This window comes from Henckelia pumila, chromosome 1, assembly GCF_033568475.1.
Source record: "Henckelia pumila isolate YLH828 chromosome 1, ASM3356847v2, whole genome shotgun sequence".
NCBI classification, from domain to species: domain Eukaryota; kingdom Viridiplantae; phylum Streptophyta; class Magnoliopsida; order Lamiales; family Gesneriaceae; genus Henckelia; species Henckelia pumila.
This window is the reverse complement of record NC_133120.1, coordinates 71169210-71184450: the sequence shown is the minus strand read 5'-3', so window position 1 is coordinate 71184450 and position 15241 is coordinate 71169210. Positions and strand designations below refer to the sequence as shown.

Genomic DNA, 15241 nt, shown 5'->3' with positions numbered 1-15241 from the left:
TCTGTAACAAACGAGTCATAGATAACACCGAAATCAAAGGAATTCTAGATCGAGAACCCTTACCAAAGAATTTCCACTCGTCTGCCATTTCAGGTCTGAACCTGACAACTTTTAGAAAATAATCGACTGTTGCCCTGTACTTGGTCAAAGCATCTATACCGACAATACAATCAAAATCTGACAGTCCAAGCACAGTACAGTCGAATTCTAACAAATTCCCCTCAAAACAAAGTTCACAATTCCTGACTAGTCTGACAGAAACAATTCCTCCACCCAAAGGTGAAGTAACAGCTACTACAGTAGACAAAAACTCAGTAGGCAAAGCATACAATAACACAAATTTCTCAGAGATAAAGGAATCGGAAGCACCTGTATCTATCAAAACATGAGCAGAATGACCAAAAATCGAATAGTTACCTGCTATAACATCGTCAGGTGCTGCCTGAGCCTGATCCTCTGTCAAGGCAAAAACTCGTGCCTGCTGTCTCGGAGGTTGGTTTGCACTAGAGTTACCTCCCTGTCTGTTTTGCTGCTGAGGCTGGAAAGAGTGCACTGCAGAAGACTGCCTCTCAGGCTGAGCTGTCGGTCGAGATGAACTTCCACTCTGAGCTCGGTCTTTGTCACGCTGAGGTCACAACTTAGAGAAGTGTCTCGATTGCTGACAGGTGTTGCAGTTACCAAAGACTCCCACACACTGATCTGGTGAGTGTCTTCCTCCACACTTGCTGCAGTACAAGGATGATGATCCAGAACTCTGCCCTGAACCAAACTGTCGGGAACCACTGGAACTAGACGAACTGTTCCCCTGCCTTTTGAACTGTTTACCTCTTGCCTTGTACTGATCCTTTCTGTTTCCCCCACTGCTACCACCTTCATACCTCTGCTGCTGGTTATGATGCTGAGGTGGCTGATTCTGATACTGAGATGGTTGGTTCTGATACTGCCTCTGCTGCTGAGGTGCCACCTGATTACCTCTTTGCCTCCACAAGCCTGCTTCTGCTCCCTTTGCGTGATTCATGGCATCCGCAAAGTTGTTAGGCCTGTTGGTGTTCACCAACGTGAAGACATCGGGGTTCAAACCATTGATACACTGATCGGCCTTTTCTTCCTCCTCTGGCAATTAGCGGTGCGAAACGCAACAGACTATCAAATTTGGCTACGTACTCTTCAATGTTCAGATTCCCTTGCCTTAGATTGGCAAACTCTGCTCCCTTATCTTTATGGTAAAAGATAGGGAAAAACAGCTTATAGAATTCAGATTTAAAAAGAGTCCAAGTAACTTCCGTACCTCTACTCTCCATTGCTTTCTTTGTCATGATCCACCAGCTCTTAGCAACCCCACGTAGCTGATGAATGACTAACCTGATTCTGCGGTCATCTGTGTAATCAATAGAATCGAACAGCTGATCGATATCATCCAACCAACTCTCACAGTCAACTGGATTTTCTGAACCCATCAATAACGGCGGATTGAACGACTGAAACCTCTTCAGCAAGGTTTCCATAGGCGTCGCTGTAGCATCCATCTGATCAACTTCAGTGCTAGCTTGCTCAGTCGCAGGGACAACTGGCGGTGTGTTTCTATTTATCACTCGACGAGGACCCATCTGATAATCAAATGTTAGGACACGAGATATCTCAATCGCTACAATCAGTGCCCTTACAACCGCTTGGAATACCGGATACCAGTCAATAACCGAAACAGTTATATCTCAAGTAGATCATGCTTTATAATTTTAAATCACAAAACCATGTAATTCAATAATCCTCAACAATAAAGCATGCTCGCATGGAATTAAGTACACAGTTAAATAATTCAAACACATGCGAGGAGTCGATACACGCAAACTCGATCTACCCCGCTCACTCTAGTTCAACCAAGAATCTTAACTCTCTGATACCACTTAATGTGAGACCTCGGTTCTAAACAACTTATGTCGGATTAAACAATAATTAAGCATACAAGATCCAAGACTAAAAGTAAAAGAATTTTTTTATTATTTTTTTTTACAGAAGGGGGTGCGCCCGGGCGGCTAAAAACTGCAGCCCGGGCGCCTCCCAAAACAGCAACCTGCTGTTTGGCTCGAAGGCGTGTGCGCCCGGGCGGCTAAAAACTGCAGCCCGAGCACCCCCTGCTGCAGAACTAGGAAACAGCAGAAAAACTAGGAGGCTCGACTCCAACACTTCCAAAACGAAATCATGCATTACAATGCAACTCAAAACGTTAATACACATGCATAATTCAATACAAAGTAGTTCTAAAGTTATACAATCTCAAACTATTAGAACATGCTTCATTCTAAGATTACAAACCGAATAACAACATAACAAGTTCGAGTTCTAACATGCTTAAATATTAACTAGATAAAAATGCTGATTCGACTTCTAAAACCGAGTCCCACTACTAACTCTCCCTCTTGAAGCTAACCGGGTCTTCGCTGACTCGATCCTGCCCCACCTGTTGCCAAGTACACATACAAAACAAAGCAACAGCCGGATAACCGGTGAGAATGATAATCCCAGTAAAAGCAACATATCAAGTAATACAACAATAAACATGCTTTCAAGACAACAACGTAATCAATAACAATGAAATGAAATGCATGTCTTTAAACCGGGATATCAAATCTGATAAACGAGGGATTGCTGCTGTGCTTTTGTGATCCCGAGGATGAGATCACGTAACGACTCACCGACTCTCCCAATCGAGGTGGTTTCACGTATCCCACTCCTCTAGACTTTGAGAAACTATAATGAGTATGCTAGCACTAGGCGAAATGACTACGATCTAGGCCACACAATCATAGTTCCCAAACGTCTAAACAAAAAGGGCTATTCTGCCCGCTGAAGTCAAAGTTGGCTCAAGATGAATGCATAACATAAACATAAAACATGGCCATGTAACAAGAGCTCAAGAAAAATCAACAAGACACAAGTTCCTCATGCTAGAACAAGTGTAGATGCAATATGTGATTTAAAAGGGAAAACTCGAGAACCAACTGTCCCGAGTATGCTATCCCGCTACGATGACTGCTTTTACTTTTCAATGCAGTAGCTCCAACTCTGGATAAGCTACAACCAAAATATTGTATCAAACACTAAACAATCTAAACAACAACTGCGGTTCAAGGTAAATCTCTTTACCGTTCTTCGCCTAAATCTCGACGACCAATGTTGTTAACTCCGGGCTTGACAACTCTAAACGAAACTGTTCAGATACAAAAGATGATAAACAACATCGAACAACTCAAAGCCCAAAGTACAACTCAAATGGTTCGAAATCTCAAAACTCAAACCGACGACATAACGGCTATAAACTGAACAAACCGGAAATGCAGACTGCAGTTCAATAACGATATAACCTCATATCAATTCCCAAAACAACAATAACAAGGCAAACCCACCAATCTCAAAATCCAAGTTTTCGAAAATGGCTTCCAAAAATCATAAAAAATCCGAATGTCGCTCTAATTCAAAACTGACAGATAATAAACGATCAGAACTCTGTCAAGAACAACATACTCGAATCTCGAACGATTCTAACAACATCCAAAAACTAGAATGTATCTGATCGTAGAAAAACTTACGGTATAACGGAGCTCTCGCTGCAGTGATCGCTAATCTGCCTTCAGAAATAAATTCCAACGGCCGGATCGAGCTCGGACTGAAATCAGAAAGCTTGGAGGCTCAATGGATCGCCTTCAATGGAGGAGACGTTCTTGGGGAAGGAGGAGAAGACTTGTCAAACCAATTATAAGTGTAGATAATATATAAAATCCAATATTTGCGTTTTAGTCCCTGAAATTTCCAAAATTTGCAAAAAGGACCCTGATCAAAATCAAGTCGGCTCTTGAACTCTGTAATCGCCGATTAACTCAAATAAACTCATTTAAGATAAAAACGGGGCGTTACAATTGTTATTTCACTGCCTATACTTGCTGAGTCATTAGACTCACTATGCTTGCTTGGGTGCAGTTGAGGAGGAGTACCTAGAGACCGAGGGGCAGGATCCTCGAGGTTGAGGTCACCGGTGGTGCTGGCCCTTGATCGTTGCTACTTTTAGCTTCCGCATATTTTATGAATGTAATCATGAATTGAAGTATTTGAGTAGTTTCAGTAGTATGCAGGATGAGTTTTCCTGCACTTAAATATTTGGCATGTAACTTAATAACACTTTTTCCGCAAATGTGTGAGGTTGCCTTTCCTTTTCGGAGGTTATGTCTATCATGCTTGGATTTTATCGGGTGATTCTTTTTATGTGTTTTAAATTGCTTAGTATGACAGGTTGAAGTGCTTACAAATAGGTCATGGAAAATTTTTTAAAAATACGTATTTTTCTTTATTACTTAATTAGATTAGAGGTGTGAGTCGTTTTCGTTGGTATCAGAGCGCGGTCTTGGTTTGGGTTGTTTCTACTGTCGGTTGCCGAAACTCAAGGGATTTCGCCTCAAAATCTGTAAGACTTAAGTTTCATTTATTGCTATATGTTTAATTTTGTTAGCAATGTTCCTTAAAAAAATTTGAGCATGAAAAAGTTTAAAGAAACCTTTTTCCTTTAGGCATGAAATTTGAGTATTGTAATTTCAACTTGCGTACAGTGTAAGAGTGGGTGCCCGGTGAGCCAACTTGTGGCTAAGGGCTTTGATGACTCTTTGTATAAACAATCTTTTGTTTAATATTATTTACACTTTTATTAATGCCAATGACTTTATCTTTCTTCATATTGTTATATTGTGATATACTATTGTTGTTTCGATAAAGACCTTGAATATACTATAGTGTATGTAAGATGTGGTAGAACATAGAGATGTCTATCATGAAACACATCTTATAGTCACTGTATATTCTAAACTGTTCCTAGTCGATTGAGCCGTCCGATAATAAGGATAAGGATCGCTCGAGTTTGAGACTAGCATTTGCGATGCAGAGTACCACGTTTCATTGGTAAGGAACATAGAGATGTTCGAAGCATGCAAATGGATATTCATACGATGAATGATCGAACTACCCTATCCGGACTTTCCAAGTGGTTATCACTTATCGAGTGGATAAAGTCCGCGGTTTTGGTTGTACACCATTAGTCCTTACTACTTGAAACATCATTGAGACTCTATATGCTAGTACTGTGCTTTGACTCGTTTACCGACTCTATTGGGGTCATCAGATGTCGGGATTGGGTACAGTTACAACACATATAGGAGTCGATGCTTTGTTGTCAAGGATTCACCACATACTTGCGAGTGTGGATATCCTATGCGATCTGAGGAGATATTAGTGTGACGAATCTCTGGCCAGAGTACATGATGTGGTTTAAGAAATGGTTTCTTAGTAGCACATGCGATGTCACTATTTGATCTTCAAGATGTATTGCATAGTTATCGAATCTCGAACGACTCTCGATATACCAATGGTTGTTGATTCGATCGGGATATATGGATGAAGGGACCGTACTGTACGCTAACCAAAATCTATTGGTTCTTGTAGGCACTATCAGTGATACCTAGGGAATCATGGGGCGATGTTGCTAGGCGCTCTTACCATGATTCGATGGGCAAGTCGGAAATTGTTGTTCCGAGTCACAAGGAGTTGTGAGCCCACGGCTAGCTGTATCCCTGAACCATTGAGGGTCACACAGTGTAATGGATTTTTAATCCCCGTTGAGATAGTTAAATTTAAAGAGTTAAATTTAATGAACAAAGAAGTTGGACTTCTTAATTATGAGTAGAGGAGTAAGATTTCCTAAAATGACATAGGGATGGACATTTTTGGAAACCACTGAATTCGGATTCAAAAAAATTTATCTTGACTTTAAAAGGTGCAGAAATGGTTTCTGTGCACATTGGTGAAATCGGTTTATCAATCGGAGTCACGATGAATTTTATATTAATTTCTGAACATGCGGGCTTTGCTTGTCGGGCTTGAACTTATGACTAATGGGCCCTAAGCTGTTAGTGGCCTACATTATAAATAAGTTATTGCAGTACAGAAATTACACACAACAAGGTCACAATTTTTGAAAAAACCCTATTTTTCTCTCTGAAGTGGCCGACCCCCTCTCCCCTCTGCTCGGTAAAATCCAATCTGTGAATTTTGAATTGCAGTCTGGTTTAACGGATCAAATTCGTTAATCTCTTCGTAGAAACTTCTGATAGATTTTCTAGTGCAATCTATCAGAGGGATTAAATATCCGTTCGTGGACCTGATTGAAGAACAGTTCATCCATCAGTTCCAGGGATATACAACAAGAGCAGAGCAATCTGTTGGTGTCCAAAATCTCGATTCGAGATTGAGGTAAAAATTTATAATTGTTATTTAATTTTTACACACACAATTTAATCGTAAGGTTTTGATACCCATTATGGAATCGTTCCATATAAAATTTTTAAACTTCCGCTGCACCGGGTATCAATCCTGATTGATCTGATTGCCGCGTTCTCCAACAGTGGTATCAGAGCCAGGTTTCTCAGATCAAGCGATTAAATTTAATCGATTGTACAAAAAAATTTTTTAGGCCTCGGTTTTTGAAACAAAATAAATATTTTAAAAATAAAAAAAAATTTCGGGCAAAAACCCGGGCAGCGATGGTCGCTGCCCCGGGCAGCACAGGGCAGCGATCGGCGCTGCCCTAGGGGCAGCCGGGCTGCCCGGCCCGACCCCATTAGGGCGCGGGCAGCCCGGGAATGTCCCGGCCGGCCCGCGGGAAAAAATTAATTTTTTAATTTTTAAATTAAATTTTAATATGTTAAAATTCTATTTTTGGTCCGATCGAAAATTGTTTTTGATTGGTCCACGAGGCGTCGGATCAAATTGTTCGAGTGCGAAAATTTTAAAATTGATTTTTGGATAAATTTGAATTTTTGGAAAATTTAAATATTTTATCCGTTAAATTGAATTTTGAAATTAATTATTTTTGGTACAATTGATGATAAGATATGATCTTATGGATATATTGAGTAAAATATGATTTTATGTATAAAATTAGATTTTATAGATAAAATATGATTTTATTTGATAAAAAGATAAAATATGATTTTGTATATAAAATAAGATTTTATGTATGAAATATGATTTTATCCTTTTAAATTTAAATTGTCATTGCATGTTATCCAATAAATTAATTTTGAATTAAATGTTATTGGATAAGGATGATCGATTGCCATGACCAATTTTGTAGGTGTATGTTAGGAATTTACATTTGTTTTTATTGTTGTTGGTTTTATTAATGGGCCTGGTTTATGGCCCAATATGAATTGTCATATGTAATAAAAGTGGGCTTGGTTTATGGCCCGTTCCCACCCCTTAAAAATGTATCCCCTACTTGTCATTGTTATTTATTGTAAATACATTAGATTTAGTAGGAGATCAAGATTTGAAGATGGAGGTGGGCCCAGCAGACAATAAAGACAGAAGAAATGTAAATTGGAAGCAAATGTAATAGGATTGCATTGCATACTGCATATTACCTAGGATTGGACTAAGACTCGTGATTGGCAACCACGGGTCGATTAGAAATGGAATCGATCATCCTATATAATATGTGATATTATAGTTGTATGCATGTTTTAGACAAAATTGTGTGAATCCGACAAGCATACAAAATTTTAAAAACGATGAGACAAATTTTCAAAATTAAAATCCCTCATTTTAAATATGATTTAAAATTGATATCAAGATAAATAAAGGAAATTTAAATTTGTTTAAATGTTCCTACCTTCCATCAACGATCAATGTATGAGATGCTACCCGCGGATACGGTCCGGCTCATATTATTGGGGGGCCCGTTCGTCGGAAAGCTGTACATTGGATCGACATATGTTGTAAGTTGGGTGGAACTCCCATGGGATCGGCTCATATTATTGGGGGATCCACATGGCGACCGTCCATCACAACTTAATATTGATGGGTCATCTTGACATGTCACAATAAACGGCGTCATATTATTGGGCCCTTATTGGACATGAGGTAAAAACGTGGAGGTTGCTTTGGAAGCAATTGGGCTCTACCTTTTGAAAATTATGGTTGGCTGATATTATTCGGGACCATAGTTTGTCAATTGGACTCCATGTTCTCACTAAGGAAAACAGTTTCCCGTTTTCACTAGAGGGTAGTGAAATCGTTAAAATAGTGGGAGTGAGATTCATAAAATAAATTTCGCCTATTTTATGTCTTAGTAAATTAATTAAACAATCATCGATATTTGTCTGTTTCATCTCAGTATATCATTATGATGAATCTTCGTAATCCACATGCTTCTATTCTCCAACAAAACAAAATTACTGGCGAAAACAATACAGAATGATTTCATAAGTTAAGATTGTCCTAAGTTCGGAAAAGATTTTCTAAGTGTTAGAAAAAGGCTTCTCCGAAAACAGCCCCGGCTGATGTAACTGCCGAAAGGTTGGCCGAACTAGAAAAATGGTTGGACCATGATCTCAAGGCCAAATGTTACATGCAAAATTGGACAAGTCTAAACAAGTTTGCCATCACTGCAAGAAACCCGGTCATTGGAAACGTAACTGCAAGGAATACCTCAAGCAGTTGCGAACTGCAAAGGGTATGTTTTACATTAAAATAAATGTTTTTCTTAATACTACTTCTTGGGTATTGGATACCAGATGTAGATCTCATATTTGCAATGAGTTGCAAATGATGACAAGAAGTAATAGGCTAAGGATGGGTGAGACCCAGTCAAGGCTCGGGAATGGTTCCAGAGATAAATCCAAAGCTATAGGAGACATTTATTTTTGCAGAACAATTTTAAGTTATTTTTTAGAGATGTTTTATATGTTCCAGATTTGGTCAAAAACATTATTTCTGTTTCTATGCTTGATAGAGATGGTTATTCTTGCAATTTTGTGAATGGGATTTGCAATATTTACAAGAATGAATGTTTGATTGGAAATGGACAACTTGAAAATGATCTATATAGCTTAAAACTAAAAGACGTTCCAATAAATTATGTTGATAAACCGGCAACAACAAACAAAAGGAAAATCGATAGCCAAAACCCGGCAAACCTTTGGCATGCTAGGCTAGGTGATATTTCCTCAAGAAGGATGAACAAGCTAGTGGGAGAGGGCATGTTTGATATGTCTGATATTAACTCTCTACCTACTTTTGAATCCTGCCTGAAAGGAAAAATGACTAAATCTCCTTTTAAGGGGAAACCTGAGCGTAGTCAAAATCTGTTGGATTTGATCCATACAGATGTTTGTGGTCCATTTAGAGTTGGTACTCAATATGGCCACACCTACTTCATTACCTTTACTGATGATTATTCTAGGTATGGGTATTTATATTTAATGAAATATAAATCTGAAGCATTTGAAAAGTTCAAAGAGTTCAAGGCTGAAGTAGAAAACAAGCTAGGTAAAAGTATTAAAGCACTTCGATCGGATCGAGGTGGAGAATACTTAAGTATCGAGTTTTTGGACTATCTGAAAGAGAATGGGATTCTCTCTCAGTGGACTCCTCCTATGACACCTCAGCTGAATGGTGTATCGGAGCGTCGTAATCGAACTTTGTTGGACATGGTTCGATCCATGATGAGCTTCACTGAGCTTTCACCTTCGTTTTGGGGCTATGCGCTTGAAACGGCGGTATTGTTGTTGAACAACGTCCACACTAAAGCAGTGGACAAAACATCATACGAGTTATGGAATGGCAAAGCTCCTAAGTATTCGTACTTGAGGATTTGGGGATGTCCTGCTTACGTGAAGCAGACAGTGGGAGATAAGTTGGATAGTCGATCCACCTTATGTTATTTTGTAGGGTATCCGAAGAATTCAATCGGATATTATTTCTATTATCCTGCTGAAACAAAGGTGTTTGTTTCAAGGAATGCCACCTTCTTGGAGAAGGAGTTCTTATTGGATAAGAAAGGCGAGATGATGGAACTCGAAGAAATTCGAGAAGAACCCGAAATACAAAATAACGATCCTACACCTCAGGAACCATTGATAGACACGCCTGTACCTAGAAGATCCGAGAGGACTTCTAGACCTCCTATTCGATATGGTCTTCTTCTTGAAGGGGATCAAGATGAACCCGATGTTGGATGTGATCCAAGAAACTTCAAGGAAGCAATTTCTGATGCGGATTCAAATTTATAGCTTGAAGTTATGCAGTCGGAAATAGATTTGATGCATACAAACCAAGTTTGGTCTTTAGTAGATCCTCCCAATGGAATTGTTCCAATAGGGTGTAAATGGATCTACAAGAGAAAGCTTGGGCCTGATGGTAAGGTATTGACCTACAAGGCGCGATTGGTGGCGAAAGGTTATACTCAAAGACAAGGAGTTGACTATGATGAAACCTTTTTACCAGTTGCAATGTTCAAGTCCATAAGAATCCTTATTGCCATAGCTGCGTGGTATGACTATGAGATATGACAAATGGATGTGAAGACTGCTTTTCTTAATGGAGACATTAAGGAAGAAATCTATATGAAGCAGCCTGAGGGGTACACATCCATGGGAAGCGAGCATAAGGTATGCAAGCTTCAGAGATCAATTTATGGTCTAAAACAAGCATCAAGAAGTTGGAACCAGAAATTTGATGAAACAATAAAGGATTTTGGTTTCATCAAGAACCCGGAGGAACCATGCGTGTACAAGAAATTAGTTAAGGATGCTGTGACATTCTTAGTACTTTATGTTGATGACATCCTACTCATTGGGAATGATGTAGGGATGTTGCAGTCAACAAAGATATGGTTATCAGGTAGATTCTCGATGAAGGATTTGGGTGAGGCATCCTATATTCTAGGGATACAGATCTATAGAGATAGATCTAAGAGAATGATAGGACTCACTAAATCAACCTACATCGACACCATATTGAAACGGTTTTCAATGGATGGGTCCAAGAGAGGACATCTACCCATGTGTCATGGAGTTTCTCTATCCAAGTCTATGTGTCCCAAGACGGATGAAGAGATAGAGAAAATGACACATGAACCATATGCGTCAGCCATAGGTAGTATCATGTATGGGATGATATCTACCAGACCGGATGTAGCATTTGCTCTGAGTGTCACGAGCAGATATCAATCTAATCCCGGTCAAATGCATTGGAAAGCCGTGAAGGACATTCTTAAGTACTTACAAAGGACTAAGAATATGTTCATGGTATATGGAGGAAGAGAACTAAAATTGGAAGGCTATACCGACTCTAGCTTCCAAAGTGACGTGGATGACTCGAAGTCAACCTCTGGATTTGTGTTCATGCTCAATGACGGTGCTGTCTCTTGGAAGAGTTCCAAGCAGGACACCACAGCGGATTCCACCACTGAAGCAGAATACATTGCAGCATCAGCTGCTGCTAAAGAGGACGTTTGGATGAGGAATTTCGTCCAAGAGTTGGGCGTCATTCCTGAAGTTGTTGGTCCAGTCCCGGTGTACTGTGACAACACGGGTGCCATTGCTCAGGCAAAGGAACCAAGGTCTCATCAAAGATCCAAACACGTACTGAGGAAATACCACATCATCCGGGAGATTGTGGAAAGAGGAGACATCACTGTCGAAAGAGTGGCCTCTGCAGACAATATCGCTGATCCACTTACTAAGCCCTTGCCAGGACCATTATTTGACAAACATCGCGAAGCAATGGGTCTACGTAGTATGACTAGTTGGCTTTAGGGCAAGTGGGAGATTGTAAGAGTGGGTGCCCGGTGAGCCAACTTGTGGCTAAGGGCTTTGATGACTCTTTGTATAAACAATCTTTTGTTTAATATTATTTACACTTTTATTAATGCCAATGACTTTATCTTTCTTCATATTGTTATATTGTGATATACTATTGTTGTTTTGATAAAGACCTTGAATATACTATAGTGTATGTAAGATGTGGTAGAACATGGAGATGTCTATCATGAAACACATCTTATAGTCACTGTATATTCTAAACTGTTCCTAGTCGATTGAGCCGTCCGATAATAAGGATAAGGATCGCTCGAGTTTGAGACTAGCATTTGCGATGCAGAGTACCACGTTTCATTGGTAAGGAACATAGAGATGTTCGAAGCATGCAAATGGATATTCATACGATGAATGATCGAACTACCCTATCCGGACTTTCCAAGTGGTTATCACTTATCGAGTGGATAAAGTCCGCAGTTTTGGTCGTACACCATTAGTCCTTACTACTTGAAACATCATTGAGACTCTATATGCTAGTACTGTGCTTTGACTTGTTTACCGACTCTATTGGGGTCATCAGGTGTCGGGATTGGGTACAGTTACAACACATATAGGAGTCGATGCTTTGTTGTCAAGGATTCACCACATACTTGCGAGTGTGGATATCCTATGCGATCTGAGGAGATATTAGTGTGACGAATCTCTGGCCAGAGTACATGATGTGGTTTAAGAAATGGTTTCTTAGTAGCACATGCGATGTCACTATTTGATCTTCAAGATGTATTGCATAGTTATCGAATCTCGAACGACTCTCGATATACCAATGGTTGTTGATTCGATCGGGATATATGGATGAAGGGACCGTACTGTACGCTAACCAAAATCTATTGGTTCTTATAGGCACTATCAGTGATACCTAGGGAATCATGGGGCGATGTTGCTAGGCGCTCTTACCATGATTCGATGGGCAAGTCGGAAATTGTTGTTCCGAGTCACAAGGAGTTGTGAGCCCACGGCTAGCTGTATCCCTGAACCATTGAGGGTCACACAGTGTAATGGATTTTTAATTCCCGTTGAGATAGTTAAATTTAAAGAGTTAAATTTAATGAACAAAGAAGTTGGACTTCTTAATTATGAGTAGAGGAGTAAGATTTCCTAAAATGACATAGAGATGGACATTTTTGGAAACCACTGAATTCGGATTCAGAAAAATTTATCTTGACTTTAAAAGGTGCAGAAATGGTTTCTGTGCACATTGGTGAAATCGGTTTATCAATCGGAGTCACGATGAATTTTATATTAATTTCTGAACATGCGGGCTTTGCTTGTCGGGCTTGAACTTATGACTAATGGGCCCTAAGCTGTTAGTGGCCTACATTATAAATAAGTTATTGCAGTACAGAAATTACACACAACAAGGTCACAATTTTCGAAAAACCCCTATTTTTCTCTCTGAAGTGGCCGACCCCCTCTCCCCTCTGCTCGGTAAAATCCAGTCTGTGAATTTTGAATTGCAGTCTGGTTTAACGGATCAAATTCGTTAATCTCTTCGTAGAAACTTCTGATAGATTTTCTAGTGCAATCTATCAGAGGGATTAAATATCCGTTCGTGGACCTGATTGAAGAACAGTTCGTCCATCAGTTTCAGGGATATACAACAAGAGCAGAGCAATCTGTTGGTGTCCAAAATCTCGATTCGAGATTGAGGTAAAAATTTATAATTGTTATTTAATTTTTACACACACAATTTAATCGTAAGGTTTTGATACCCATTATGGAATCGTTCCATATAAAATTTTTAAACTTCCGCTGCACCGGGTATCAATCCTGATTGATCTGATCGCCGCGTTCTCCAACATACAGATGGCCCCTCGTTGCGAGCGTGTTTTGGAGCCGCCACCTCCACCAGCTCAGGACGTTGGGACTTGGGTATTGGCTGGTTTGGCCCATATCCTAGAGCAGCATGCTGATGCTTCGAGGGCTAGACCTGGGAATATTTACGAGTAGTTCAGGAAGATGGATCCGATGGACTTTTCTGGCACTATGGATCCAATGGTAGCGGAGGGCTGGATTCGCTCGCTAGAGGCAATTTTCCGCTAAATGGAGTTGGGAGATGCGGACCGAGTTCGCTGTATGACGTTCCTTCTCAAGGATGACGCTGCCCTGTGGTTTGAGGGTGTGGAGCAGACTGTTGATGTTGCCACACTGACTTGGGAGGCATTCAAGACCCTCTTCTATGATAAATACTTTACTGCTGAGGTGAGGGAACTGTTGAAAAAGGAGTTCATGAGTCTCCCACAGGGAGATCTGACCGTATCAGAGTTCTTGAGGAAGTTTGAGAGGGTATGCCACTTTGTGCCATTGATTGGGAGTGATGAAGCGGAGCAGTTGCAGCACTTCATGGCTTGTTTGAGGCCAACTATCCATAGGGATGTGACTATGGCTGAGCCAGTGGACTATGCAACCGCTGTTAGGAAGGCTTTGAAGTTGAGCAGTCCTTGAAGGACATCAGTGCCGAGGCACATATCAAGAGGCCTTTCACTCATCCGGGTCACCAGCAGCAGCAGGGCAAGAGGCCATTTACTTGGCCATAGATACATCAGAGACCCTTTAGGCCCCATGGGAATCATGCCCAGAGACCCCAGGGATATCAGGCTCAGAGAACCGTTCTTCCCAGGGATGGGGAGAAGCCATTATGCAAGGATTGCAAGCGTTCCCATTCAGGGAAATGTCTAGCTGGTGCAGGAGTTTGCTTTAAGTGCAAGAAGTCAGGACACATGGATAGTGACTGTCCGGAGTTAAGGAGGCTAGTACCGAGACAAGTGTTCATGATACAGGCCAAGGAGGCCGATCCAGACACCACACCCATCACAGGTAACATTTTTAGATTTTGGTTAAGAGCGGTTAAGCGATTCTCTGATGCAATTTTGATTATGAGATTTCTTATTGGGAATGTGTAGTGTGCTAGAATTGGAGTATTTCTTGAATCTTGGGTTGGCGTGAGAATTTATATTATGTTGCATGTTATGTGAAGTTTGACTATGTTATCTTGTGTATTGCTGAATTTGGGAACTTGATGACTTAGAATGAACCTAAGTAAAATTTGTCTTAATTAATTTCAATCTTTTTGTGGTTGTAATCACCATTTATGCAGGTAGGATTTTAGTAGCCGGTGTATCCACTAGAGCTTTGTTAGACTCAGGGGCTACCCATTCTTTTATTTTGAAGGATTTTGCCCATAAGAGGGGAATCGAGCACGAGGAGCTGTTGGTTGGATTCTCAGTGACTATCCTTTCAGGGGAAGAGCTATCCTCCCGGAGCATAGTGAAGAATCTTGAGCCATTATTGTAAGGGCAGTCAGTAGTTTCAGATCTGATAGTGCTTCCCATGACTGAGTTCGACTTGATTCTTGGGATGGATTGGATAATGAAGAATGAAGTGGTGATTGACTTTCAGCAAAGATCAGTGTTAGTCAAACCGGAAGGAGAGGAACCATTTTGGTTTGAGGCTACTAAGAGTTTGAGAAAAACTCGGGTCATATCCTATTTGCAAGCTAAGCAACTTGTGCTTGATTGGTGCGAGTCATTCCTAGCCAGTTTATC

The 15241-nt window shown here is 40.3% G+C and overlaps 2 protein-coding genes across 2 annotated transcripts in view; both read left to right on the top strand.

The window, feature by feature from the left end:
- Window positions 1-13646, top strand: part of LOC140864657 (uncharacterized) — a 37741-nt gene extending 24095 nt beyond the window's left edge. Inside the window, exon 2 of the mRNA XM_073268952.1 lies at window positions 13503-13646. Within this exon, the coding sequence (XP_073125053.1) occupies window positions 13503-13646 (144 nt within the window). The remainder of the gene's footprint in view (window positions 1-13502) is intronic.
- Window positions 13647-13739: 93 nt separating this feature from the next.
- On the top strand, window positions 13740-14990 carry LOC140864649 (uncharacterized). Its single transcript, XM_073268940.1, has 3 exons — window positions 13740-14108; window positions 14276-14513; window positions 14794-14990. The coding sequence occupies exons 1-3, from the start codon at window positions 13740-13742 to the stop codon at window positions 14988-14990; spliced, it is 804 nt and encodes a 267-aa protein (XP_073125041.1).
- The last annotated feature ends 251 nt before the right edge of the window (window positions 14991-15241 follow it).

Coding starts and splice junctions, on each gene's coding strand:
- LOC140864649 (XM_073268940.1), top strand. CDS start 13,740: ATGGAGTTGGGAGATGCGGACCGAGTTCGCTGTATGACGTTCCTTCTC. Junction 14,109..14,275: donor CAGTGGACTATGCAACCGCT/GTTAGGAAGGCT, acceptor AATCATGCCCAG/AGACCCCAGGGATATCAGGC. Junction 14,514..14,793: donor AGACACCACACCCATCACAG/GTAACATTTTTA, acceptor CCATTTATGCAG/GTAGGATTTTAGTAGCCGGT.